The sequence below is a fragment of the Gekko japonicus genome, unplaced genomic scaffold (assembly GCF_001447785.1).
Source record: "Gekko japonicus isolate JY-2015 unplaced genomic scaffold, Gekko_japonicus_V1.1 scaffold699, whole genome shotgun sequence".
Taxonomy (NCBI): Eukaryota; Metazoa; Chordata; class Lepidosauria; order Squamata; family Gekkonidae; genus Gekko; species Gekko japonicus.
The window spans coordinates 404,632-429,617 of NW_015165848.1; the positions used below are offsets into that span (position 1 = coordinate 404,632).

The 24,986-nt window shown below is 40.6% G+C and overlaps 1 protein-coding gene across 2 annotated transcripts in view; it reads right to left on the minus strand.

Annotated features, from left to right (window-relative positions):
• Positions 1–1,127: 1,127 nt before the first annotated feature.
• The window catches only part of RNF130 (ring finger protein 130), a 74,300-nt gene continuing 50,441 nt past the window's right edge, over positions 1,128–24,986 (minus strand). Inside the window, exons 6-9 of one of the 2 annotated variants that reach the window (XM_015411073.1) lie at positions 10,101–10,197; positions 8,302–8,506; positions 3,647–3,740; positions 1,128–1,276 (exon numbers count right to left, since the gene is read on the minus strand). In XM_015411073.1, the coding sequence (XP_015266559.1) occupies positions 1,261–1,276; positions 3,647–3,740; positions 8,302–8,506; positions 10,101–10,197 (412 nt within the window). In that variant the 3' untranslated portion in view covers positions 1,128–1,260. The remainder of the gene's footprint in view (positions 1,277–3,646; positions 3,741–8,301; positions 8,507–10,100; positions 10,198–24,986) is intronic. The other variant, XM_015411074.1, reaches the window with a different exon arrangement.

The window sequence follows — 24,986 nt, forward strand, 5'->3', positions numbered from 1 at the left end:
GAATGGCTTTTCAAGCTGATGCTTTAATTGATTTTATCGTTTTATACTTGTATTTATTTATATTATATTTATATTTATTGTAGTTTAAATGTTGTAAGCCACCCTGAGACCCCTGTGGCGAGAGGGTGTGAGGTAGAAATTAAATAAATAAATACTCTGAGCTCCTTGCAGAAAGGGCAGAATAAAAATGAGATAGTTATCCAGTGCCCCTGGCCAATCCTACATTCAATTCACATCTCCTCCTAATAAAATGTTCACACATGTGCAGTGCTTGGTTGCCCCCCAATTTTTTTATTTATATCTAAAACATCTGTATCCTGTTTAATCTCCTCAGAATCAAAGCAGTAACATTATGCCCTTCAAGAATATTTTGAGACACATAAAAGTAGTGGATAAGGGTGATATGATATGCAAGGTTTTACTCAAAGTCTGCTTAAACAAACTTTATTTTCCATCTACATTAAAGATGAACTACTTGGATTGGAGCCCTGTATTCAGAACAAATACTTCAGTCACTTACAACTATCACATTAAGTGATTTTACTGTGCAGTTACTGGCTTCAATGGACATAGAAGGATGTAACCCTGATCAGTACGGCAATGCTTATAATTTAACACACACTTAAGGTATGAAGAAATTATGAATATATCCAAGCATAAACACGTCTGAAAAATGCAAAATTAAATTTTAAGTGAAAGCACAACACAAAACCAAACAAAAATGACATTATATTTCTAATAAAAAAATAACAACTTGATTGGCTTTTTTGGGGAGTCAAAATTTTTATCTTGCATCTTATTCAAACCTAAGAAATAAACAATCCCCCTCCAATACAACATGCTAAATTTGTGTACATAACTACAAAATAGGACACTGAAAATACCTGATATTACAATTGCTAATCTATGTACTAGCGTCATTATGAATGAGCATCAGTTTATAGAGCTGCCATATTAACCAAGTGTACAGAAGAGAAATGGAAGTTCTAGATCATATCCACATACATATATTGAATAGGATCAGCCTGACTGGAGTATAAAAACTCACTGTTGAGGTGTTGCATAAAAATAAAATTCAATCTCAGACTAAGGTTTTTATAACTAAAGTTTTATTGATTTTTGTCCTTAATACAAAGCTTTGGCATTAGCAAATTATGAAAATAGAAGGTACTAAACATATGCTTGTGTTATAAAATGAACAATAAATGAAGCATAAAAATAGGTGGTTTGCTATCCAAGGCAATTTGTCAAAGTGTTTCTTCAATACCACTCAGCCCTGCAGAGAAGTAAAAGAAAAGAACATCAGTAATATTTTATTACTACTGTTCAAAGAAATTGTGTACAATTAGAGAGCAACCCTAAGCCAGTTTACTCAGAATACTACTCAGGTCTATAATTAGTCTCAGGAAAGGGAATTTAGGATTGCAGTGCTGATTATTTTGAGCCAAATACTGAAAACTGTTCACTCCATAAAAATTATTTCAGTGAACGGGAATGGACATTTAAACCTACTTCTGTTGTAAAAAACAAACAAAACCCCGAAATTTTATGGAAGAGACTTGTAAAAAACAAGGAACAAAATATGAATTTCAGTTCTCTCCGCTCCAACACTCAATTAAGAATATCTGTATTTTGCCAAAGTTTAACTCTGAGCAGCTTCAGATGCTGCTTTGCTATGCAGGAACAAAACACACAGATCCCCCATACTTCTTCTTGCTCTGCATTATTGCCACATCTTAAATAAATGCTGTTGCTCTGCATCATTATTACATCTTTGCTTGTCCCTCACCCAAGAGATCCAAGGTGGGGTGAACCCTGTATAATGGATGCAATATTCTTGTAGAACAGGAAATGCAATGGAACTTCTACATCCTGTTCCAGCATGGTTAAGGGAATGTCCACAGGCCTTTCCACTTACCAATGCCACAGTGTAGCCATTACAGATATAAGCACTATGTTTATTTTTAGATATAGAGGTTTGAGAAAGATTCCCTGGTTACCCAAACTACAATATACATTTAATTATTCTGCAGTTCTTTCCCCAAATTATTATAACTTTGGTAGTTCTTGCTGTTCCATAGCTACTGACATCTGCCTCCCCAAGGAGCTGTCTTCACAGTGTTAAGGCAAGTTACAATAATTATTCCTTGTACAACGCTACTTAAAATCTGTAATAAAAATTCTCATTTTAAAAAAGCTGCTCTTATCAGCAACAGGAAATAAGCAGTAAAATAAATTATTGTCTTTTTATGGAAATATAAAACCAATCCATAGAAATGCTACATTAGCTACTGTGGCAATTCCAGAAACAGGGTGACCACTGCTTCTTTAAATAGGTGATAATGTAGCCTGAGATTCCTGATCTCCTCCCTAAGCCCCAAATTCCTCTTCGGCTAAAAGCAGTTCTCAGAAAATACATTTAGAATGCTCTTCTACTTTTTCATTCTTGTTTGGTAATACAAGGTGAAAGTGGTTGCAAAATAGCTGGCAACACTCCACATTCCTGTAGTTCACCAACTGTTGGGACTTTTGCCAAATAGCAAGATGCTATACTGCAAGGGCTATTAATGAAAAGAAATAGGGCAAGATTGTGAAACTGACAGTAAACAGTGTCAGAGAATTAAAGTTAAGAAAATATATTATTTATTTATTTATTTTATTGAACTTCTATCCCGCCCTCCCAGCCAAAGCCAGCTCAAGGCGGCTTACATAAAAACAGATATATTCAAACTTGGACCATAAAATCTATCGTGTTCCTTTACCTAAACTTAATTTAGCAGATACTCCTAAATGTGTTCCATTTAAAAGTTCCCTATGAATCCTTGGCATCAGCTGCCTCTTTGCCATTTCCAGAGGTCCCCAAAAGGGTTTCCCAATTTCACCATGACCCTACCTGTGGCAGGGTATGCAAGTGAGCCTTGGATTCATGTCTCAATCTGGGCTGTGGGAACCAGAGCTCATGCACACAAATCTCTGTGTAAGGAGGACCCAACAGTGCAATTCATCCACCCCTTTTGCAGCTGACTAACCATGGCCTACTCCTATGCATATATATGTGCATAAATTCCGGTTAATATTAAATACTAAATGACTCCCAGGTGCATTGCCATGCATCCCTTCTTACAGGATACAGGTGACATTTGAAGTTTTACCTTCCAGTGTCTCCTAACTAATTTCTTGCATCTTCCATAACTTTTCTTATATCCTCATTATAAATTGTGTTCCTTGATCATTTCTTCTGCTGTTGTGAGCATAAACAACATCTATTCATCAATATATGAAGTATCTGAACCATGGCTTGTCCTTCTATACCTGTCCTGTATAAATTGTTACTATGTACACTATTTGCAGTTGAGATGTTTTATATAAGCCTAGTTAAAATACGATAATAAAAAAGAGATCAAAAAGTATCCCAGAAGTTGAATTCAAATATTAATGCATTTGATCTGTCTGAAAAATCTGACCTAAGACAAAATTAGTCAGTTTCTGTTGGTAGTAGCAAAACAGTGAGAGAAACTGGGATTCATTCTGCAAAGCTCCCTTTCAGTTCTTATAATTCTTGCTTTTACTTTGAATTGCTCTCTTTAAAACTTGCACCAACCTAAAGTGTGTTTATATGCACACAGATACCTCAACATTTACTTACTCGTTAGCATTTAAGCTAGCTGTGGCTTTGATGATCATGTAGCAGAGTGTAAGGGCACTCAGGAGGCCAAAGCTGGCAATAATAAACCATTCTTCTGTTGACAAAGGAAAGGGAGGAAATCACTCGTGGAAGAAGGCTTATGTCAAACCGATGGTAACATTGCCTTCAAAGACCCGAGGCAGGTTAACAATTCTAGCCATGAGAGGCACCAGGAAGAGAAATATCACAGGGAAGCAGAAGAAGGTTAGCCATAGAAGGTGCTGAATGAAGAAGGCCAAATACAGAAGTTCAATGGAAAAGTGAGAAAAATAGACATGATATAACAACACCTCCCAGCAGAACCCAGAAGTTAGTGATACGTGATTAGTGCAAAATGCAAAGCAAGGAAAGTGGAAGCAGATATTGTAGCAGCATTTAAAGAATGTCAAGAGTGATCATCTCCAAATGAGGCCCTGTTTTTAAAGCTACATGAAAGCATACACTCACACACATACATACAAGATTGGATCTCTCAGTTGTGATCTGCTAACAGTAGCAACAGGCTCTAGCACCACTGGAAGGTTCCTTGCACTGGAAGAAAGTGCTGCCGTCAGCAGAATATACTCATAGGACCCCACTTCATGGTTTGCTTTCCTTTATCTTTAAAGAAGTATTTCAGTCTTTTTAAAAGCACAATGCAGTGTAGAGTCTACACTAATACACGAACAGAAGTGTAATTTTACTTAAAAATAAATAACATAAAAAGACAGATAACTTTATGAGAAATATGATTTGCTTCATAAATTTTCAAGAAAGCATCAGCACGTTAAGGTATAGCTTTTTGTGTTACCAAAGTTTACGCAATGCATTCTGAATACAACTACCTGAAAGGCTCTTGAAATGTTATTTTCATTTCTCCCTTTTACTAGGATCTGCACTTTTAAATATCCAACTGGTGCCAAGCTAATGTGTCTGCTGTTAAAGAAGTCAAGGAATGTATCTCTCTCACTCACTGACATTTGGGCAACAACCACTTTAAAGATTTCAAGATTTAGCCTACTTTTAAGATTGGCCAAGTGGTGAAAGGTCCCAGGGTAGGAATATATGGCAGACAGCTTTGCTGAAACTAAGCAGTTATGTGTCTGGATGGAAGACCCCAGTACAGTATGTATACTACCATGAGTTCCATGAAAGAAGAAAGGCAGGATATAAATATAATAAAATCTGATATGTCTAGTCAAAAGACATGAGTTGCCAATTCACTACTTACAGACATTCTGGGGACATGTAAGGAATTAATGGTGTGTATCCAAAAAACTTGTTCAACATTCAGCTGAAGCTTAGCACTGTTCCATTCACACAAGGATAATTACACAAGCGGTTGCAGTGAAGAAGCACAATCCTAGTGTGATTTGTATCACTAATTGCATGATTCAATCAAACCATGCATAAATGTATCTTAAATAATCTATTGTATAAATGCCTTTAATAAATTATTACTTTGATGTTTACAATAATTATGTGCCCTTGAGGTTCTACTTCTGCATTGCCACCCTGTGTTACTCTGTTTTGCTACTGTTGTTTCAGTAGCTCTCCTCTGTGTGCTTAATAATGTCTTTCGCTTCTGTTATTTTCAACCTTGCTAGTCTCAGTACTATACCTTCAGCAAGCAAAATATATATAGTTTGGATACAATGAGACTTTCTTCATGCAACACTATTGCAAATTAAAAAAATACACTTCCACTAGCACAATGATGATTACACTACCAAACGTGGACAATAAATACCCATTAATAAGAATATTGGTCACTGTACATTCTCAGATGACAGAGACATCTTACTACAGGACTGGAGGAAACATTAAATAAGTTGTCGTATTTTAAAGCTAGATGTATGATTGGAAAAAGTCAGAAAGCCAGGCATGCAGCACTCAGGACAAGAAACCCAACTTCTAGGGGTTTGTAAAACCAACCAAGCCAGATTTTACTCTGAAATGCAACCATCCATTTTGGAAGCCATTAAGTATGCTAGTAAAACTGTACCTCCCAAAACTTACATCTTTTCATTATGATAAACAGCAGAGCTCTTAAGTCTAACACCTTTATGTAAAAATGTCTTCTCATAATTAAAAGCAGGCCTGTACAATTTATGACTCATCAAGTTGAGCAAGTTTCACAGGCCAGATTAGTATGGTGGCCACCACAGACTTGATAAACCTTCTTTTTCCTGCCTGCGTAGGACTGGAAAAATAAGAAGATTATAAAACACCTAGAAGGCCATATGGTGGGTGAGCTATATTAGGCGTGGTGGGTCAGAAGTAATGGAGGTGTGGTTAGAGGCCACAAAGCTGTAATTTCTCCCTTAGCAACAGTCTCCCCAACGGAAGCTGCTACTTGATCATGCCCAAGTATTTCTATGAAATCTGTTTCACCCACCTTTCCAGACCCTCCACTTCTAACCACAGCCTCCTACATCTTACACTGTTGCCAGTAACTTCTCCTCACAGGTATTTACAGTACTGGAGACAGGTATGGAAAATGTCAGGGGAAAAGCCACTTTCAGTCCTAAATCATGTAGTAGCTTCTCAAACTACAGATTAATAATGCTTATTACACGACCTGAACCAATGCCTGGAGGCAGTTTTGGAGTAGATGCAGGTTAATGAACCAAATGGATTTCTATGCTGGGGGTGCTGCTAGACCCATGCCTATTGCTGGATAAGCAGGGGACAGTGGTAACCAGAAGTATCTTTTACCAGCTTTGACTAGTTAGCCAGCTGAGGCCCATCCTGGGCAGAGAATATGTTGTAGATTATAGCAATGTGCTGTATGTGGGACTGCCCTTGAAAAGTGTTTGGAAACTTAACTGGCACACAATGATGCAGCCAGGATGCTGACTGGATTGGATTACACAGACCATATCACTCCAGTCTTGGCCCATCTACACTGGCTCCCAATCTGAATTTGGGCCCAATTCAAGGCACTGGTGCGGATCATTAAATTCCTATTGGCTTATGTTCCCTCTAAGCTGTGGAGTCTTGTGAGCAAACCTACCCAAAAACTATTGCCATCTTCAGAGGTCCTGCTTTGGGTGCCCCTGCTTTCTGAGGTTAGAAAGGTGGCAACTTCTTGGTCATGGTGACAAAACTATGGAACTCCTTCCCCAGGTATATTTGTCCCCCTTCTATCATTGTCTTCTGCCAGCAAGTGGAGACTTGTTTCATCTGGTGCTCCACCAATGAGCCCTTCTTCCTACTTTATATTTTAATTGTTGTTTGTGGACTTTATATGTATATTCTATTTTTGATTGTAATTGGTTTTTATGGTATGCTTTTATAATGTTTTGTTTTTAATTGTTAGCTGCATTGGTGTTTCTGATTAGGCAGAAAGTCAGGATAAGAACAACAACAGGTCTTCCCTTTGGGTATTCCCACCCATCTATCCCTGCAAGAATAGGTACACTCAGTCATTTCTAGTAATGGAAGGCATTACTTACAACAGCACCAAACAATTTGTAAAGGAAGGGCTACGTGCTGCACGCTACATTATCACCCAAACATTCAGTAAAGGTGGTGTGCTTAAGCTGAAACAATTATTCATTTGTTAACTGGACTATTTATAGACTTCCTTTTTCAGATGAGACTCAAGGTGATATACAAAACACAATGTATCACAATAAAACCTATCAAGACCTCAGGCAGTAGATTGTCACAACAGCCCACCAAATGCGAAAGATTTAGGGACCACCAAATAGAGCCATCTTAAACAGAGCCATTATGCAGCTTCTAAAGTCAGGCAGCAAGTAACAGTCTGTACATCCAGTGGGACTAATTACAGAATGCTGAAGAATAACTTGCCTAGAGCAGGCTGAGACCATATACATCTCTTTAACTGAAAGGACTTGTAGAAGAAATTACTGGAAGAAATACAGGTTGTGTATGGGTAGAATTTGTGCATGTAGCTACTGAATGTGTGACAGAACAAACAATATTGAACGAGGAGAAAGGAGGCATAACAACATTGAGGAAGTTATACAGTTTGATTAATCCAAGTTAGAACCCTATCTTTCAACTGGGGTATGGATTTGGTGATTGAGTCTAAAGTGAAATCAATATTTACAGTATTTAGAATGTAATGCAATGCTCTGTTTCTGAAGGACAGCCCCAACATACACACATACTCTCTTTCGGGGAAAAATAAATAAAGCATACAGTCGAATTCTGTAAACAATCATACTGGATGTTTCTAACAGTATTCACACTATGAACTGTTTGCATCAATCTCAAAAGACAGACAGCAAATATACTTGGATTAGTTTCCTGAATTCCTGGATCCAGCCATTGTTGTTTACAAACACAATACACGAATGGGAAAAGCTGTCAAACACTTTAACCATCTCAAATTGCCAGCCACTTAAAGAATTGCCTTGCAGGATTAATTTTGTTAATTGGTAGGAAATAGCTTTAAACATTCAGATTGTGCTACAGCTGTTTTCAAGTTCAAATAATGTTAACCCTGTTCTGATCCAGCCTTATTAAAAATGAATGTTGTATGTCACCCTTCAAAACACACACACCGTAAAATGTTTGTTAAGTGCATGCATGCAGTTAGTGGTGAATAGATCTAAAGCAAGAGAATCCTATGATGCTCAAAATTAAAACCAATCATCACTTACTAGTTACAGCAATGTTGATCTCTCCGGTTCTTGGGGTCAATTCCCCATCCTGTGGAAACTGTGATATGCCAGAAGTACGCAGGGGCTCCAGACTGAGTGTGCTGTCACTGCTAAGTTCACCAAGTACTGATCTCCTGTTGCCTAGCTGGCCTCTGGTGAGCCTTTCCATGTCAAAGGCCATATTGTCAGCACATGGAACATTTGTCTGAAATTATGATATTGTAATTTAAGATATCTTGTTTCACAGGTTGCTGGCAAAGTTATGTGCACTTCAGTAACCACAGCAAAATGCCAGAGGTATCCATAAAAATCTATCATGGGCTACACATGCTATAAGAAGTGGTCAGTGAGGCCATATAGTATACAGGAACATGTTAGTGGCAACGGGGGTGGGTAGGGGAGGCAGCAACTCTTCCAAAAGATTGTTTAATCCTTTAAGTAATCATAATATGCTTTTCTGATAGCACTCAGGTTGTATGAAAATGTCAACATTCTCTAAATCTAACTTCCTAAAAGATTCAATGGAGATTTATGAAGCGAGGATTATCTTATTACCCAGCTACTTCACTGCCATTGATAAAGAAAAGATTTCAATTTTGGGCATATTTTGCCCATAATATGCTAAATGAAGCACAACATATCTGCCCATCTTCATTCATCATTTGTTAACACAAACTTGTTACAGCTTATGATAACAGTCAGTTTTCTATATACCATCTGTATTTATTTCGAAAAGGTTAGCTATTCCATGATGAAGAAAGCAAAGTATGATGGCAGATCATGATATGATTTACTTAATAGCAGCTGTAACATATATTTAAGAGGGTAGTATTGTTCTTCCATGGCTCTATTATAGAATAGAAAGCAAATAAGATTAATTTAGAAATAATCTGTAGTGCCCAGTGGTGCGCAGGCAAATACTTACTGGGTACTAAATCATTATTCAAAGCAAATCTTCCGTCTATAGGCTTGGTACAACCATTTGTTTCCAAGATTATCATTATCAAGCTCAACTGACAGGGCTTCTGGGTTAGGACCCACTTGTTTTACTTTAGTGTTAATAGCTTAATCCTGAAAATGCATTAGCCTCCCTTACATATGCATCCCTCTCCCCCATCACAGGGAGAAAGTAATAAGTGAGCTGGGTCATATTTTGATTATTTGAATTCTGTCCTCCATTCTTTCAGGGACAGATTGCCTGGTCAAGGAGTTACTAAAGGCAAATAAATGTGGTACAGCCTCATTTGTTATTTCTTTCATCATCAATGAGAGGGAGAGGCATGCGTTCATCTGAGGCCAACAGTGGGTCGAGAATGTAATACCTGAACAGACCCAGAAAATCTCCATCTAGAAAGCCAGATGGTTCTATTATGAAATAGGTTTAACTTTGAAAAGACATTTTCATGGAACAAACTTGCTTGATCATACAATATATGAAATCACCGATGTCATGACATTACTTAGCCCAACTTGTTTTGGCGTTGGTCCATTGCCATGAGATAGACTAGAGGCCAACAAAGTACAAGAAAGGAAGATTACTTTGAATAAATCACAGGTTCTTTTAATCTCAATTTATATCTTGAGCTAAGTGGAAGGTTCATACTTCATGGCCTTACTTAAAGAATACAGAGTTGTGAGTGCACACAATTTCATGCAAGCAACAGCTATATAAGCAGGCAAGAAAGATAACAAATCCTAGACTTCCTGTCCTTCTACTGATTTGTGAGTTTACTATTTTATGATAATGTTGGAAATCAAAACCTCTGCATTCCTAACTGAATAAATAACTCTCAACTTACCACAATTCCCAGGGCTTTCAAAATGTTCAGTTTACACATAGGACAGGTACAGTGTTCACTGAGCCATGGATCCACACAGGTTTTGTGGAAAACATGCCTAGAAAAGAAGAACAAAGAACCATTTTGTAGAGAATGTGACATAAAACAAGATAAGTATTTCTAACAATCAGTTTAGGGAGTTCTAATAAAACTGACATTCTTCCTTCAGTTGGAATCTATGCATAAACTACCTCCTTCATACCACATTGGAACCAAGCTCCTTCAATGTAGTGTGTTTACAAAAGCAATTTTTCCTCACTTTCCCCTCTCCCTGTAAAGGCTGCTGTTGAAGGTCAGGGGACCATTCTGAATATGACATACAGCACTGGCATGGGGAAAGGGAATAGCTCCAACAAGAAAAGGTAGCAATACATATATCTTTCCCACCCAACCCTTGCCCTCATTCCCATGCAACAAATAGTTGGGGGAAAACACTTTCTGCAGGTGGTTCCATCATTCATACTTACTTTGGAGCACCACAGGATTGCACCAACAGGACAGGATTGAAAGTGAAGGAGCTACAAACTGATTGAACAGTGCCCGGACTTTTCTCTGCTGAGGGGGGCAGTCCCCAGATAGGGAAGTCTCCAGATGCTAGGATTTCTGTGAATTGATCCTCCCCACTGTTTCTTTTCTTTATATAAACAAGACTGTGTGGGCCTGATTCAGACTGGACCATAGCATAACGAAAGGAGTGAAGTGCCACCCCATTTTCTCTACCCATGGAGCTACAATTTGTCCTGTTATGGAAACATACTGATATGAGTACCCAGTGGAGAAAATGGAACATTGGACTTAACGAGAAGGTTCCTTCTTCTCAAGGGCAAGGAGGACACTCTGATATGCTCGTGTTCCTCTTCCCACAGTCCCCGGAGGCAGGGAATTGATTACTCTTTCCATCTTGGGGGGGGAGGGGAGAAGCCCAGCCCCAGTCTGGAGACTTTCACAGTCCACAATGTGTGCCAAACAGACAACATGGCTTACAGAACTCTATGAAACAACGCATACAGGTAAAGATAAACTGTTAGAACAGTGAAAGAACAATGAACATGGAGATCAGCAGACAGGCACCCTTTAGAAAGTGCAATAGGTTGAACAGAGGCCCTCCAACTAGGGTGGGTCCAGAGTGTCCTCCTCGCTCTTGAGAAGAAGGAACCTTCACAGTAAGTCCAATGTTCCATTCTCTCTTGAGGGGAGGAGGACACTCTGATACGCTTGGGATGTTACAAAGCTCATCTGATCCAGGGAGGGAAAAGTGACTGCCAAGCATAGAGATAACAGTAGGACTAGACCACTTGCTGTAGGACTCTCCACCCAAATGCTGCATTAACCACAGTGATAGAGTCCATCTTGTAGCTGACACCAAGGCCCAGGTAATGGCCTTGCAGATATCTGCAACAGATGCATCTGTGTTGAATGCTGACATAAAAGCACTTGTTGAATGAGCTGTGATCTCCTCTGGGACTTGAAGGCTATGAGATTCATATGCCAAGGAGATGCACTCATTTAGTCACCTGCTTAGTGTAGCCTTAGAAACCCTTTTCCCCTTGACTGCTGGATGAAAAGCCACAAAAAGGGAATGCTGACATAAAAGCACTTGTTGAATGAGCTGTGATCTCCTCTGGGACTTGAAGGCTATGAGATTCATATGCCAAGGAGATGCACTCATTTAGTCACCTGCTTAGTGTAGCCTTAGAAACCCTTTTCCCCTTGACTGCTGGATGAAAAGCCACAAAAAGGGAATGCTGACATAAAAGCACTTGTTGAATGAGCTGTGATCTCCTCTGGGACTTGAAGGCTATGAGATTCATATGCCAAGGAGATGCATTCATTTAGCCACCTGCTTAGTGTAGCCTTAGAAACCCTTTTCCCCTAGACTGCTGGATGAAAAGCCACACAAAGGGAATCCAACTTCCTAAATAGCTTGGTCCTACTGATATAAATATGAAGTGCTCTGCAAAGGTCAAGTGAGTGCCAATTCTTCTCCCTAGGATGAGATATCTTCGGGCAGGAGGACAGTAAATATATCTTCTATGAGCTGTGGAAAGGTTGTTGACCTTGGGAATGCATGTGGGATCTGTGCGCAGAACCACCATGTCCTTATGGAAGATGCACAAACCCTTTCTGATGGAAAGAGCACCTATCTCTGAGACCCATCTTGCTGATGTACAGCTACCAGGAAAAGTACCGTCAGGGCAAGGAACTTCAGGGAAACCACCCTCAGAGGTTCAAATGGAGGACTGGTTAGAGCCTGAAGAACAACATGAACTCTCCCAGAGGGAAACCTGTGCACTGTAGGGGGCTGAGACAAAGTTACTCCCTTCAGAAATCCCTTCACCATTGGGTGACTGGAGAGTAGTGTACCGGTAGCTAATGAAAGTAAAGTGCTCAGCAACGGAGAGTGCTTGCTCTTAGACCCCGAGAGACTCCATCCTGTAGGAAGGGCAATACCTGAGGAAGATCCAGGGTGTCTGGGTGCAGGTGCTTCCTCTTGTACCATCTGACAAAAGCCTTCCAAGAACTGTTGTAAATTCCAGAAGTGGAGCTTCTCCGGTCTGCATGTTCAGTTCAAACACATGGTCTTGGAAGTGAAGAAGTGCCAGACAAATTGCATGCAGTTCCAAAAGACTCATGCTCAGGGAAGCTTCTTGATGGGTCCAGGTCCCTGGGATAGCTGGAATCATGCTAGGATCATCAAGTCCATTGATTTCACAAAGAGAAGCTGTTTCACGGTCTGAATGATCTTCTCTGCTCTGTCTAGTGGAAGAAACACTTTTTTTTCCTGGGTTAAATCTATCATTGACCCCAAATGCATGATGACTTGGGCAGGTGTTAGTTGGCTCTTCTGAAGGTTGATTAGGAAGCCATGACTGGAGACGCTGCATTGAGCAGGCCTGATGGGCTGATACAGGCCATCCTGGCTGATCAGTAGAGGGCACAGTTTTGGCACAAAAAATCCAGCCTGCTTCTTCATGATCCAAGCCAGGCAATTCACAGCCTGTGGCTGTCTTCAGGAGCTCTGCCACAGCAGGATGGCTGGGCAAATGGGTTTGCAGGGATTTCCTGCTCTGCTGCCTGGGGGTCACCTCCCCCAACTCTCCCTTGGGTCCCATGATCAGAAACCTAAGCTACAGACATCGCCATGATTGAAGCAGCAGGCAAGAGGGGGAGACGAGGCCAGAAGAACAAAGTTAGTTTGTTTTTTAAACAAAGGGAAAGGCACATAGAAAGGCAAACCGATGGAAAGAAAAACAAAGTGCAACCAAAGGAGCTCCTTAAAGGAAATTTTCAAGAGCTCTCTAAACCCACTGCTCTCTCAGGCAGAGGCAGGAAAAAGACAGAGGGTTGGCTCTTCCTCCTCTGAAAATGGAAAGTGCAACCAATTTCCTGCCTCCAGGGATTGTGGGAAGAGGAATCCAAGTGTATCAGAGTGTCTTCCTCCCCTCTAGATAGGATGGTTCCATGGAGCCATTTTGTACCAGGAAGACAGTGAGGGATGAGAAGTCTTTAAAAACCCTTGTGCCTTGGTCCAGATCTGAATCAGGGCCACACATTCCTGAAAAAATGCTGGGAACTCTATTCATGAAGTTCCAAGCATTACATTTAGCTTGACCATGATAGCACTGAGCCACCATGTGTTGTTTACCAAAGCACTGAAGCATGGGCAGGCTCCTCCAGAAATATATGTATTTTTAAAAGAACACCCTACAGGATGAAGGCCCTGACCTGGCTAGCCCAGACTAGCCCAATCTTGTAAGATCTCAGAAGCTAAGGAGGGTCGGCCCTGGTTAGTATAGGGATGGGAGACCACCAAGAAATTCCAGCTTGCTGTGCAGGGAAAAGCAATGGCAAACCACCTCTGTTAGTGCCTTGAAAACCCCTATGGGGTCACCATAACTTGGCTGCAACTTGATGGCACTTTACACCCACACACTGAATGAAGACCAGTCAAACATTTGTAAGTAAAAATAACTTTTAAAAATCCAAACTTCCCAATTTCTATCTTATTAAAGCAAAGCATGTTGCAAATACATCATTATTTAAAAATGCACTGAGAATCTTTTGCTTGCCTACAAATAAAAGTGCAACTCATGTTGGTAAAATTCAATTACCTTTTTCTACAATTAGAATGTGGAGACTTCCCCAGTTTTGCTGGGTTACATTTCGTGTTCCACTCTAGTCTTCTGGCAGGTTTCAGAATAATAGTTACATGTTTTGGGCACAACACAAACTTTGCTCACAGAAAATTTCCCCCTCAAATTTTAGCATTTTTCTTTCTGTGTAGTTTATTTTTTCCTTCTAAACTAGTGCAAAGTAAATATTACAAACATATGAAAAATTAGAAATTCAGAAGAAATCAATGTCCTTATTTTTTATTACTGCTTTCTGTGGAAATGTCGCTTAGTAAAGTAATAACATTTTTAAGTACATTATCAGTGTTACTCTGGTCCCAGATCAAAGAAGAAACTCAGCAGAGGAGATTTTTATAAGCCTACCAGCCTTAGGGCAGGCTTGGAAGTAAAATGTAATTGTTTTGATAGTATAAAATGGCTACTATACATAACCCCAAACAGGCTGTTTGAACAGCAAATTGTATAAGCCATCACCTCACATGATATTACAGTGCCTATGTGAGTATAGAAACAGTGAGTTGTGGAAACAGTGGCCATTCTGCATCATTGTTGCAGCCAACTCAGAGTCAGAGTCTTCCTAGAAAATTTATTGTTTGCCATTACTAAGAACTCAAGTCTAGGTAAGTTTAACATACGGATGTAAATTATTAAACATTTAAATGGTAACAATTTGTTTACCACTGATATATTTCTGTAAAAATTTAAACAATAAAGCCAATGATGAGCAAAAAAGTGTTACTGAAGGTCAAGAGAGAAATGAGAGGATCTGCAGGGTCGATCCTCCTCCCTGTACCTGTTTCTAATTAATGCTTAAAAATTTAAAGATGCTCTACCTCTATTAATATCAAAAACACACAAAACAAAATGGGTTCAGTGCCAGTCTGGACACTGACTTTTAAAAATGTGGATTAGTAACCAGTTCAGATGTTTTGAACTGGTGTGTCTAAGATTGTGTTTAACAAAATAATCAGGTTAAAATGGCTAACCACTTTGTTACCTTGCCTGAAGCCTCCTGTGGTGGCTGGGTCTAACTTTTCCCCACTATAAGACAAGTGTTTCCTCTAAGGATAGAATCATAGCATATTGCTCTGCCCCTTTCATTTGTTTGTGGTTTTGGTAAACTGGCCAAGGAAACACGAGAAATTTCTGACCTTGGTTCAAGAATCTTTCACACTGTGATGACTGCTCATTGGTGGGAAAGCCTCTACTTTAGCATGAAGAATCTTAGATCCTGCCTAAAATTCTCTTCTGCTCATTTTCAGATGGTTCACCAGTAAATATAGGTTCTCCAAATATAGCTGACGTAGACAGAAACCCTCAGTATTCCTCAAAATAATCTCCTGACTGCCTCATGACTGAGTCACTTATTTTTATTTATACATATGTGTTTGTGTCTTTGCCTGGAAGTCATGGTTGACTTCTGGCAACACCTACAGGGGGCTTGGACATTTTCTGCATCCCACCCACTGGTATTCCTTGGAGGTCACCCTTCCAAGTACTTGCCAGAATCTGAGCCACTTATTTTGAGCTGGTTACCATTTTTTTGCGTTCAAAGGTTCAGTTCAGGTTCAAAGCAACCAACAGATTTTAGGTTAGGGTTCTGTTCCAGTTCATGGGGAAAAGCCTCTCTGAAATTTTTTTGGGTTCAGGTTCAAATTCTGATGCCCTGATAAAAACAGGTATATAACATCAATTCTAGTCTCCTCTATTAAGGAGGGAGATCTGAATTAAAATACTGTAAAAAGAAGAGGAGGAGGAGGAGGAGGAGGAGGAGATTGGATGTATACCCTGCCCTTCACTACCCAAAGGAGTCTCAGAGCGGCTAACAAACTCCTTTCCCTTCCCCTCCCCACAACAGACACCCTGTGAGGTAGGTGGGGCTGAGAGAACTCTGACAGAAACTGCTCTTTTTCAAGAACAGCTGTGCCAGAACTATCGCTTGTCCAAGGTCATCCAGCAGCTGCAAGTGGAGGAGTGGGGAATCAAACCCAGTTCTCCCAGATTAGAGTCTGCGCACTTAACCACTACACCAAACTGAATATTTTGGATGACTGGTCTAACAATAAACTGAACTGAATATTTTGATACTCCTGGTCAGAAATTATTAGTGGCAGTCTGTAGGCAATCTGTTTCTAGACAAGGTATGCCAGCAGTATCTATAAAACGTCCACAAAATCTGGCAGTTTTATGATGGACGCACATAATATTCTCATATGGGTTTTAAGCACTAGTTTTCAGATGCTAAAAATAAATCTAAGATACAGAAGATCTCACATTGGTTTCCCTTACAGTCATTCAGTATGACATCATTTTCACTTCTTTTTAAAAAAGATTTTAATTTTTATAAAGACAAACGTCACACAGACAAAACACACAAATACATAAATGTGGGGGGTTCAGTTACATCATCAAATTACATGCTTAGATACTTCATACCATATTTGTTTTCCATGTTCCACCTTATGTTCTTACAAAAATCTTTTAGATATAAATGTAAGTTTTTGTATTCTATGAAAGGTTATATGTCTGTATACTTTATCTACTGTATTCTTCAGTCCATTTCAAAATCTAAACCATGTAGTTTCATACATACACAAGCATTTACATAGGTATCTAAATAGTAGGGGATTTCATAACCTCAACAAATTACCTATTTAAATACCTCAGTACTTGTTTTCCAAATTTCACCTTATATTCTTACAATTATCTTTCACATATGTTTTAAAAAATAAATTTTTATACTCTTTTGATATATTTTTCAATGGTTCAACTTATTTATGTAGTTTTGAACAGCTGTATAATAATTATACTATTCAGACCTTTATAAAATCTTCAGAGACTGCGTTTTCTCCCTTATTCAAAAATTTGATGCTTGTGTATTCTCTCTTATCCACAAAATTTTGAAGCTTTTCCATAGGTTTTCATCCTCTTCTTCATTCTCTGATTTCTCCTCTTAAGTCTTAAAGTCTTAATTTTGTGCCTTTTCCCCTTGTAGATGAGACAAGTATCTTCTGGTGGTAACCATCTATAATAACTTTTTAAAGTAGTTTGAGGTTCCATATATTCTTCTTTTTTCTCTCTTTGAGTAGATATTTCATTTGCTGGTTCAATAATTCCATCTCTTGTAATTCTTTCATGGGGTCTCATGTTCAGTTCTTCAGTCAATTTGTCTCTTTTTGGATATGTTTTGTAAGTCATATCAATTGGGTTATAGACTTCATCTGTCTCTTCTGTATCAATATATTCCACAGAAGTAAATGTTATGTCAGTTTGCTCTTCCTTTTGATTGGTGCTCTGCTGTAAGAGTCGATCAAACTTAGGTTGCACATACTTCATCGCTTTTTCCACAACTGTTCTTACTGCTGTTACAATTGTTTCCTGTATTAATCGTTTAAAGTTTGTAATCAACAGTGCATCTTTGCCTACATCAGCCATTTCTAAAATATCGTGTTAAAAACAGGGAAACTCTCCAACTCTTTGTCAGTACAGATTCTACCGTCACACAGCCTATACTTACACAGCCCGTTTTATTATGGTTACATTAAAGAAAAACAGGAGCATTCCCAAGTTAAAATACAGAGAGTCTTTCAGATTGCCTTTCAGTAAAAAACCTTATGGTCATGCCACTTCTATATTTGCAAAACAATGACCATTATAGTTGTTGTGCTCACCCTTGGACTCTGGTGCGGCGCCCCCAGTGGCCGTGGTGTCAGGGTTCGCGACCTGACTCTGGTAGGGGAGACGGCCCTTGGAGCAATAGGTTCCAAAAAGGGAGTGAGGGGCCTCAGACAAGCAGGGGACAGGGTTAACGTCACCCTGAGAGTCCCTCTGCCAGTACGCTGTGGACTGCCTTCTCCCTTTACCATATCTCGTCTCTATCTTGGTCAGCATCCCACTCTGTTCCACAGTGCACTCCTCTTCCCCGGCCCCTTCTCCACCCTGCCTTTTATCTCCCCGCCCCGCCCATCCGTCCTCCAACTTGGGCCACGCCCTCCTTTATCTGCTTGGACGCCAGCGGGGCGTCTCTGGGGCGAGTGCTGATGCACTGGTAGCGGCTCTGGCGGCCTCTGGGCCGCGCTGCCAATCTGCGACTGTACCTGCTGCTTCGCGCCTGCTCCTGGCACGTCGGAGGAGCAGCCGCCACCCCTCTCCTCTTCCATGGAGCAGCCTCGTGGACCCCGGTCCTGTCTCCATGACCGGTGAGGGAGGGCCCCCCACTCCTGACTCCCTCCCCGGGCCATTGGCCTTCGCCCCGCTTGCTGAGTCATGCCTAGTGGGTCTCGCGGGGTCTGTCGGCGTCCCCGGCATCCGGTCTGCACGTCCCGCGATCTCCGGGGCAGGACAATAGTCATATTAAAGACTGAAACAATTTCAACCAAGGCCAGCATTCTTATCAATTGTTAACAGTGCAAAGAAGACAGAATGTACTTTTTATAATTTCAACAAACCAAGACAAAGTATGTTATGAGAGTATAACATATAAAAATTCAAAGTTGCTAATAGTTCTTATTGATTCTTCTTCTTTTTAGTTGTGATACTTATTAAAATATAATTATTTGTAAGCCTTTGACTGTGTGGATCACAACAAACTATGGCAGGTCCTTAAAGAGATGGGGGGATCAGTGGGAGTACAAGACCACCTCACAAAAAAAATTGACAGATCAATGTTTTTATTTGACAGTTTTGTTCTCAGATCACAACTTTCTCTTCTTTTGCCCAAGCCATTTTAGAGAACGCTTTCAGATTTTTTCTTAGCAGCTTGAAGAAAAGGGGGGGGGGAAATTCTTCACCCCTCTAATCCTTTGTGTTTTCAATAGATTTAAAGGGGGCCTGATCAGTGGGAAGTCTCTGATGTTGTTGCTTGTACATTTACTCACGGTGTTCGGTTGAAGTTTTCTGCTTCTCCCCCTAGCTCAGGTGGTCACAGCTTCACGCTCATGCCTGGCATGGGCCCTCTCGATTGGTTCTTTACTCACGGTGTTGATGTTTTTAAGCAGTTCGGTTGAAGTTTTCTGCTTCTCCCCCTCGCTCAGGTGGTCACAGCTTCACGCTCATGCCTGGCATGGGCCCTCTCGATTGGTTCTTGCTTCGGGGCGATCAAAGGACTCCCACCTGCTTGCTGCCGCTTGTGGGGAGTCCCGATCGAGTTTCCTGCACTGTGCTCCTCTTCGGGGAGCTCACTGGAGTTTGGGAGCCCGCAAACTCCTCTAAAAAACTGTCGATCCGGCCGGCACACAAGAGAGCTTCCCGGTGTTGACCGTTCTTGCCGCGCCAGCCCCTCCTTCCCCATCATTTTCGCGTCTCATCAACAAGATGGCAAAGGGGGAAGGAAGGGTAAACAGGAGTAATTAGGAATTTGTGCAAGTGGAAGTCTAAGATTATTAGTCAAGTACAAATAATTCTGTTTAAAAAGTACATATTCTCACTATCTTGGATGTGAACCAAGGACCTTAGGTATGCCATACCCTGTGCCTTTCTGCTGTGCTATAGCTTTCTCTGCAGTCCCCTTGTTCTGCCCTACATGGTTTCTATTGAGGGCAGGGCTACTGGGGGATGCCTAGTGCCTGTATCCCCGGTTGGGTAAGCGGTGACAGAGCTGCTCCCAAGTGTGTCAGGCAGCCTCTCCCCCAATGCTTAGCTTATGTTGGTCCTGCTGCTGGGCACAAGGTATGCTTTGCCTTCTGGCCAACATCCCACTTATCAGGGAACAGAATGCATGGCTGCTGTATGCCACACAGATGCCTTTCCCCCAGTGAGCTATCAGAGAGCTGGCAGTAATGCCTTTTGTGACTGTGCAGTTGCATGTTCCCATGATACTGCCCCCAGTATCTTTATTCCCCTTTACTTGCAAAAGGCTGGTGGTAGATGGAATCAACACCAGGAGATGCTATTTTTTCCCATTAATACTTTCTATTTTAGTCTGCCCGCCTATTAAAAATTATTTTATAATGGCTCTGCCCATTCCACAAAAAAATTAAATAATCTTAACCATCAGCTCATTCTGCATGAGGCAGAAGGTAAGTATCATGTTTGCTAGGTACATAGATACAGAAATATAATTAAAGAACCAAGCATAAAATAGGAGAAAATGTCATACAGATACATCAGTGGATGACACCTCAGGAGGCATGCCAGTCTGTAACACCCCAGTATCAAGGATAATAAATGAACTCTTGTGTTGAAAGATTGAAAGACTGAAAGATTTTTCCATACATTTTTAACAAACAAAAAACAGCCTTCCTAAAGAGAGTCATAAGTTCAAGCTTAAGAAAGTTTGTCTGCATTAAATTCAAATTTCATTTTATATCAGGTCATTTATAAAAGCAAAAACCATAATGGGAATTTTTTAAAAAACCTTGGTTTTTTTTTTTTAATTATCCTTGATTTTTTATCTAGCCTGAAACCAAAACTAGACCTAGAAACAACAAGGCTACAAAATACAAGTGGGGGAAACATACTTTTGGCTGTCTACAGGATAATTCATGTTTCACCTTCTGAAACTGATACAAAAGAATACCCAAACTGTATTTAAATGGTCAGGTTTCTTCGCAAACAAGGGCAAACTACTTCCACTTGAGGATTTTTTCCTGCATGGAAAGTAGGAAACCCATGCATTAAAGAGGAATGTCCACAGAATATTGTGCTCATATTGTTTTTCTTTGATTATAAAGGGGAATGTTTGGAGTGGCTAGGGGTAAGTGTCCATATGGCCTCTGCCACAGAACCAGGGGGTCCGATGTTTTACCAGCTGTTCCTTCTATTTTCAGAAACCTCAGCCATTTAAAATTACATGCCTCACTGATAACTGAGGAGAAGTGTATTTCAGGTATTCTTTGTACCCAACTTCAAGTGTGTTGTAGCTGTCACTGAAGAAGTTCACCGGGGGAAGAAGGATGATGGAGATGCTGGCAGAAACTCCGTTTTTCCAGAATCCCATTCAAAAACACAATTCTTCTTCCAACCCACAACAGGACATATGAAATAACTATCATATATCTAATTCAAACTGGATCATATAGATGGATTAATAGATCCGCAAAACAGAGCTAGGGACAGATTGGGAATTTTTCTACAAGCCTGAAGGAAGTCCCAAGACTGCAGAAAAATCTTAAATGAAAAAAAAATACATTGGGGAATTAAAACATTCCCAAATAACACAATGCCTACACCTTTAAGGGGAAAAAATGCCCACTGAGCTCTCAGTCTCTATTTCGGATGATGCTAGGCAACCAGAACAATAATACTGAGCCTTCCAAGCCTTGGTTTCTATAAAGTGTAGCTGGGGGGCCAAGACTAGTAGTGGACTTGAAAAAACAGCCCTTGAAAGGGTTCCCTCCCCCTCCCGTCATGTCCCCTGTTGCAGGAGAACATACTGGAGACAGGCCTGGCAGCGACCACTGGGAATACACAATAGCCACTGTGTAACTGGACCCAGCCTCAACTGCCACTGCACAACTGGACCAGACTTTTCCTGGGGAGAGGCTGTCAGGGGCAGGAAGGATAGAAAGCTGAAATCAGGGGAGCAGATAAAGGTAGATTGGTTGGTGGGTGGGAAGATGAGAAGGAAGGACAAGGCGAGAGGCTATGGAGGCTGCCAGGGAAGGAAAAGAGAAAACAATAGGGAAGCAGGATACTAGGGAAAAATGAGATGGCCCCTGCAAGCCCCCTGCTTGTACTTTACTATTTCATGAGAAGAAGAAGAGAAGAAGAGGAGACTGGATTTATACCCCGCCCTTCACTATGCAAAGGTGTCTCAGAGCGGCTTACAAACTCCTTTCCCTTCCCCTCCCCACAACAGAACCCAACCCTGTGAGGTAGGTGGGGCTGAGAGAGCTCTGACAGAAACTGCTCTTTTTTTCAAGAATAGCTCTTATCAGAACTACGGCTTGCCCAAGGTCAAGGTGAGATGGCCCCATGCAAGTGGAGGAGTGGGGAATCAAACCCGGTTCTCCCAGATTAGAGTCCGTGCACTTAACCACTACACCAAACCACTACACATTATTTCTGTGCTCCTTTAAAACAGCAAGCAGTATTAATTGCATCAACATATATTTCTCCACTAACACACAGAAGCACATTTAAAAGAAATATTCATCAAGTGAAGCTGACAAGTCAGAAATCTTTCATACTTTATCACATTAAAATATGTAATGCATTCTCCCTCCCCCCCTGCACAATGTTTCTGACTTGAATAAGTTTCTACAGTACTGTTTTGGACTTAGCTGTGACTCAGTCTATTCTCAGAGAGCTCTAACACCACTGGCCTTTCCAGTGAACAAAGCCTATTTCCATTCCATCCTAGTTTTTCAAATGCCAGGGCTTCAGTATTCTGAAATACCATCATAACACTAGTGGGCAACAAAATACTCAGTGGTAAAATTTCCCTCTGCCACAAGGAGGAGAGAATGTGATTTCAATTATTTATTTCTCCTACAGCTTCCTAGGGATTACAGATAAATATTCTTCTAAAACAGACCACTAGGGGATGATTACACGATCTTCATTCACATCCAATGACAACCTACTTCATTCACAAACAATGGCAATCTACTAGGTCTAAAAGGTTCCCCATACATCTCAGAGAAGCTACTAAGGAACAAACATTTAAGTCTTTAAAATCTTCTCCTCCCCCTCCCTTGACTTAAACTGCTCTTGAAATCAAAGGGAAGCGAAAGAGAAAGTATAGATTCTTTGAAACGTTGATCAACTTGGTAGCTGTACTGGATAACCTTTGTGTGGATGTTACAAACAAATTTTGCATAAGAAGAGAAAAACAGATTTTGAAGAAGCAGAACTTGGCTAAAATGATGCATGATTTGTCTTCTGAATTTAAACTTTAAGAGAAAGCTATAAAAATAATGTATGATTTGCAATGACCAATCTTTTTTTTAAAGACTGAAAGAAGAAAATTTCAGTAATAGCATGCAGAAAGACGTCAAACCTGATAATGATTGTATCATGTATCAAATGATTGTATCATGTATCAAACCTGATAATGATTGTATCATGTTGTGCAAGAGCAAAGAAATGTTCTCATTCTGTAATATATACACAGCTAAACACCAACTGACTGGGTAAGTTTTTATGACTTGGCATGCTTATTTGGACATAGTTAATAACCAACATGGATCAAGCTGCTGGATCTTGATTATGTGTCTAATGTAATAATTTGTATCTTCCCTCTAATGATTTATGAAGAATGAAGAAAAATCTGTTTGAGAATCAAAGGGATATAGTCCTTCAGCAGTACCATTCAGAAATTATTAATAAGCTCTCACTATATTCAGAGGAAAATACATGGGGAAATGTTGTGGAATTAAGGCTGGATTGAGTCTCAGTCCTCTGCTAAAACTCTGCAAAACCTCTGGTACACCTATAATACTTTAATATCTATAGTAATTAGCCTATGTAGTTGAAACTTTGGTTCGGTTCTGCTCCCAGGCAGCTTCAGAACTCTGCTGAGTGCTGTGGTCTTCACTGGACATGACTTTGCCTCACATGACTTTTGCCTACTGGGAATGTTTATACTTTACATCAGTCAGAAGTCACTATCAAATCCTAAATAGATAAGAGTGTCAAAAACTAGCTTCCTTGATTCTGTGAGTCACCCTGGATTAATCTAGCTTTCCTTGACTTTCCCGACCCCAGAGATAGAAAGAAAGGGGCTGACTTTGTTGTATATGTCAGATGTATGTCAAATGCTCATCACAGACTTGATTGACAGTTAGATTAGCTTCAATGGGTGAAAGAGGGTACTTAATGTCTGATTTTAGTCCTGTTCTTGGTTATTCTGATCAACTACCCTGCCATGGGTCTTGGTAGAACAACCAAGATATCCTTTATAGAATTAAGGTAAAGGTTTCCCTTGCTTGAAAGCCAGTCAAATCCAATTCTAGGGGGTGGTGCTCATCTCCATTTCCAAGCCAAAGAGCCTGCGCTGTCTAAGGACATTTCCGAGGTCATGGGGCCGGCATGACTAAACACCGAGGCGCATGGAACACTGTTACCTTCCCACTGAAGTGGTCCCTATTTATCTACTTGCAATTTCTTGCTTTTGAACTGCTAGGTTGGCAGGATTTATAAAATTACAAGTGCACTATTTATGTATTGGGGAGGTGTTGAAATATTCTATGTTGAATACTGAAATGCTACAAAAATGTTTTCTGATTTAAGAGTGTGTAATGGAATAAATTGTTTCTTGATTTAAAACAATTGTCTCTCTTTTGATGAAATTGGGAAGCCAGCTTCTCTCCTTCCCCAAAATTGAACACAGTGGGAATGAGGGTGCATGAATAGGTTCCTGCACCCCTCATTTCCCCAACAACACACACATCTAAATTTGTGGAATAAAGATACACTTTAAATGTCAAATTTATGCTGGAAATGTAAAAATAATATTGGTTCTTACTTTCATATGTGGTGGTCATGTAAGGTAACTAGGGTTGCCAAATAGTTTTCACTCACCGGCGGGGGAGGCTCCGTCCCGTCCGGGAGCAGTCCGTGTGCGTGCGCCGCCGCGACGTCACGGGAAGTGACGTCAGACGCTGCCGACTTTGGGGGCGTGGCCGAGCTCGTCGGGGGGGAAACATATGGTTTCCCCCCCCGACGAGCTCAGCCACACCCCCAACGTCGGCAACGGGGCTACGTCACCTCTGGTGACGCAGCTTCGGGGGCGGGATTCCCCCCGGACCCCGATCTCGCCAGGCCGGGATCG